Here is a 3,309-nt window from a genome sequence, read left to right on the forward strand (position 1 = left end):
TTTTTTTTTTTTTTTTTTTTTTTTTTTTTAACATATATGTATATATTGGATAGGATTTTTGCGTACTAAAAAATAAATTTCTCATTTTCAATGATAAAAATAAACATTCATTAAAAAAATAATATTATAAATAGCCTATAATTATTGTTTTTATGACAAATTCTGTAAAGTAAATTCTTCCAATTATATTATATGCTTTATTATTTTCATAGAAATATATTTTATTTTTATTTTTACGCAAATATCAAAAGTTTTATCTTCAATCGACCCAATCATTCTAATAAAAAAATCATTTAACTTTCAAGCATTAGGCTATAAATAATTTATGTAAACCTCTTAATGCGCACGCGCATGTAATTAAATAGTTTAGATTTCTTTGTGAAAATTGATAATGATGGGTACCAGTTGTGTAAATTAAAGCATCCCACGGTATCAGGTCACGTAGACAAAACATTTTCATATTTAATAAACAGCATTCTCTGTCATTGTCACTGAATTCGTAAATAATATTCCACCCTAGTGGGCCAAACTTTTTTCGCTCTTGTATGATAGCATGGAAGAAGCAGACCCCAAAGATCATTCGGCGCCAATTATTTCCCAATTCTAATTTGCCAAATATATATATGCTAATTAATATTAATTATACATAATATTATAAGTATTAAAATTTTCCCAAATATACCTTCAATTACGGTTTAATTCAATTCATAAGTCATAAGTTTCGAACGCGTCTCAATTAATAACTTAACATTATTAGAGATTCTGTCAATTTTGTAATTTTTTCATTTCTGTCAAAATTTCTCGGCTTTTTAAAGGTCAATTATTTATAAAATATGCATTATAATTGAGGTTGAGCCTCCCGTTTAGTGAGTTGCAAAACTTCCAGGAGATTTAAAGTCATAAAAACTAACCATTTTCCTCGAAGAATTCATCCTGGAGCTCGTAAAAGGCTCTATTGACATTGGCTTTGAGTCCTTTTGGCGGCTCATTGGTGACTTTCACGGAATTTTGAAGCACCGACACGGGGAATCCAGGATTTGGCATCGAGCTTAAATACAATCGGAAATCATCGTGAACCTTGTCCGGATTCTCAATTATCCAGATTACCAGAGACTCGAGGGAGAGCATCCAGGAGGTCGCAAGATGACAGTTCTGCAAGAAGATCCACTCGCCTAATTGGCAGCCCCTTTTTATGAGAGCCTCGGCTATAGGACCCTGACCTTGACCTAGAGATATCGACTGGTATCTGTAAGCACGAGGGGCAACGTTAAATAGCTTAATTTCTCTTAAAAGCATTAATTACCAAAGTGAGCATTAATTAGCATTGCATTTGACAATGTCGTTGAGGACGACGTGTCCTTTTGCGGTTAAATAAGAAATTTTTCATACTTTTCCGTAAACTCCATGTCGCGGGCAAATTTTAAAAAGCCGCTGAAAGGATCCGAGCCTGTGCTCAAAACAAAAACTAAAGGAGTAATTTTTGATGTATCCGTGTACCTTAAACGAAAAATAAATCATTGGGATAATTCTCGTGAAAACTTTTTGTAGAAGAAAAAAAGTCGAATGTAATTTAAAATGAAATTAATTAAGGCGATTCTTATAATTAATATATTCTAACTTAAATTATAATTTAAGCTTGTGTTTTTTGTTTTTTTTTGTTTTTTTTTTTTATTTTTTTTTGTTTTTTTTTTTGTTTTTTTTTGTTTGTTTTTGTTTTTTGTTTTGTTTATAGGCCATACTATTTAAGCTTGAATACTTACAAATCTTGTAATGATATTATTGGAGATTCAACAAATTTTTGGCCAAGATTTTTTTTCACATACGCCGTTATTCCAAAGATCAATTTCTCTTCTTTCAGAGCTTTAAGTAGCATTAACTTTTCAATGTCCGTTAAAATCTCATCCCAATTATGTTGGACCTTCTCTTTATTATCAGGTAAAACATTAATGATCTATTTTAACATTTATTACAATAATATAGTAAAAGTGTTGATTAGTTATTGATATCGAAAGGAGAAGACAAATTTCAAGTTACTTCTTTATATTCTTCGATTGTCACTGTGATGATTTTAAACATGTCCTTCTTAAGATGTTCAAAGTTCTTGAATTTGTGTGACAGATAATTTGCCGAATTCCACATTGAATCAGTAAGGGTTGAATAATCCGGTTTTTTCTCCTTTTACGCGTACAGATATGACAAAAATTTTAGTAGAATATTGATAATTTTGGTAGAAATTTGCAAATAATTAATAAGCCAGAATTGTTATTGGATTAAATTATATCCAAGAAATTACATTCTTGGCAATCGATGATTGAAGAACGAAAATTGTCTAGAGGCATGGTAAAGTTAGATGAAAGACTTTAAAGTTAAAATTAATTAAGATTGGCCGTATTAATTAGGAAATATATGGTTTTCGTATTAGTCGAATAGTAGTTTCTTTCGTTGCCCTCTGGCGTTATTAAGGACAATTCGATTTCAGATATAATAATACGAAAGGGAAGTATACGTACGATTTTTATTTGGTCAGGTCCGCGCAGAAGGAAATTCCATTGTGAAATACTGATTATATTGTCGTTAAGCAGTATTGCTATGTTCGTCATAAAACTAAAGACAATTTTGTGCTTTTCAAATAATCCACGCGACACGTTCGTATAGATCGACAATGTTATTTCGTCATAAAGTATTCGCAAACGAGTTTGCAAATCGGATGATTGTTCACTCGTTTCTATTACATTGTTTATTATCTGCAATAAATATTGAATAGCTATTAATCAATAAATTAATTATCTTAATAATCACAGCGGGGAACGTTATTATATTTAATCATGACATTGATGAAATGGCGGAGGGGAGCGGCGAGGGGGTAGCGGCGAGGGGGTAACTGCGAAGTTGTAGGGGCGGGAGGCGGGGAGGGGGGGGCTGGGAGCGGTGATCTTAAAGAAGCCAATAAAGGCATTGGTTATAAGGAAGTCAGAGTCGTGTGCTTTTTTCTTCTTTTTTTGTTTTCTTTTGTTTTTTTTTATTTTTAATGATGTGCTTGCGTCGGGTGGCTACTGTCACGCACCTCTTTCTTTTTCGCGCTATTGTTGCTATAGACGGCCAACGCGAATTATCCCATATGGCTGCCGTGCTAAAGTCAGCCATCTTCTATAATAATTCCATCGAAATGTTCTTTTTTTAAGCGCGAGACGCATAGGTTGAAAAACAAAAATATCGATATCATGATTTGACTTGTGCACGCTTAATTAATTAATAATCGCCCGTAATAAGAGCGCTATTGGACATTGCGAGTGAGCGGGGGGGGGGGGG

At 32.7% G+C, this 3,309-nt stretch overlaps 1 protein-coding gene across 1 annotated transcript in view; it reads right to left on the reverse strand.

Annotated features, from left to right (window-relative positions):
- Positions 1–3,309, reverse strand: part of Dhc16F (Dynein heavy chain at 16F) — a 30,322-nt gene that overhangs the window by 2,312 nt on the left and 24,701 nt on the right. Inside the window, exons 49-54 of the mRNA XM_011497235.1 lie at positions 2,511–2,758; positions 2,035–2,175; positions 1,761–1,951; positions 1,390–1,497; positions 912–1,246; positions 403–603 (exon numbers count right to left, since the gene is read on the reverse strand). Of these exons, the coding sequence (XP_011495537.1) occupies positions 403–603; positions 912–1,246; positions 1,390–1,497; positions 1,761–1,951; positions 2,035–2,175; positions 2,511–2,758 (1,224 nt within the window). The remainder of the gene's footprint in view (positions 1–402; positions 604–911; positions 1,247–1,389; positions 1,498–1,760; positions 1,952–2,034; positions 2,176–2,510; positions 2,759–3,309) is intronic.

Source organism: Ceratosolen solmsi, unplaced genomic scaffold (assembly GCF_000503995.2).
Source record: "Ceratosolen solmsi marchali unplaced genomic scaffold, CerSol_1.0 scaffold13, whole genome shotgun sequence".
NCBI lineage: Eukaryota > Metazoa > Arthropoda > Insecta > Hymenoptera > Agaonidae > Ceratosolen > Ceratosolen solmsi.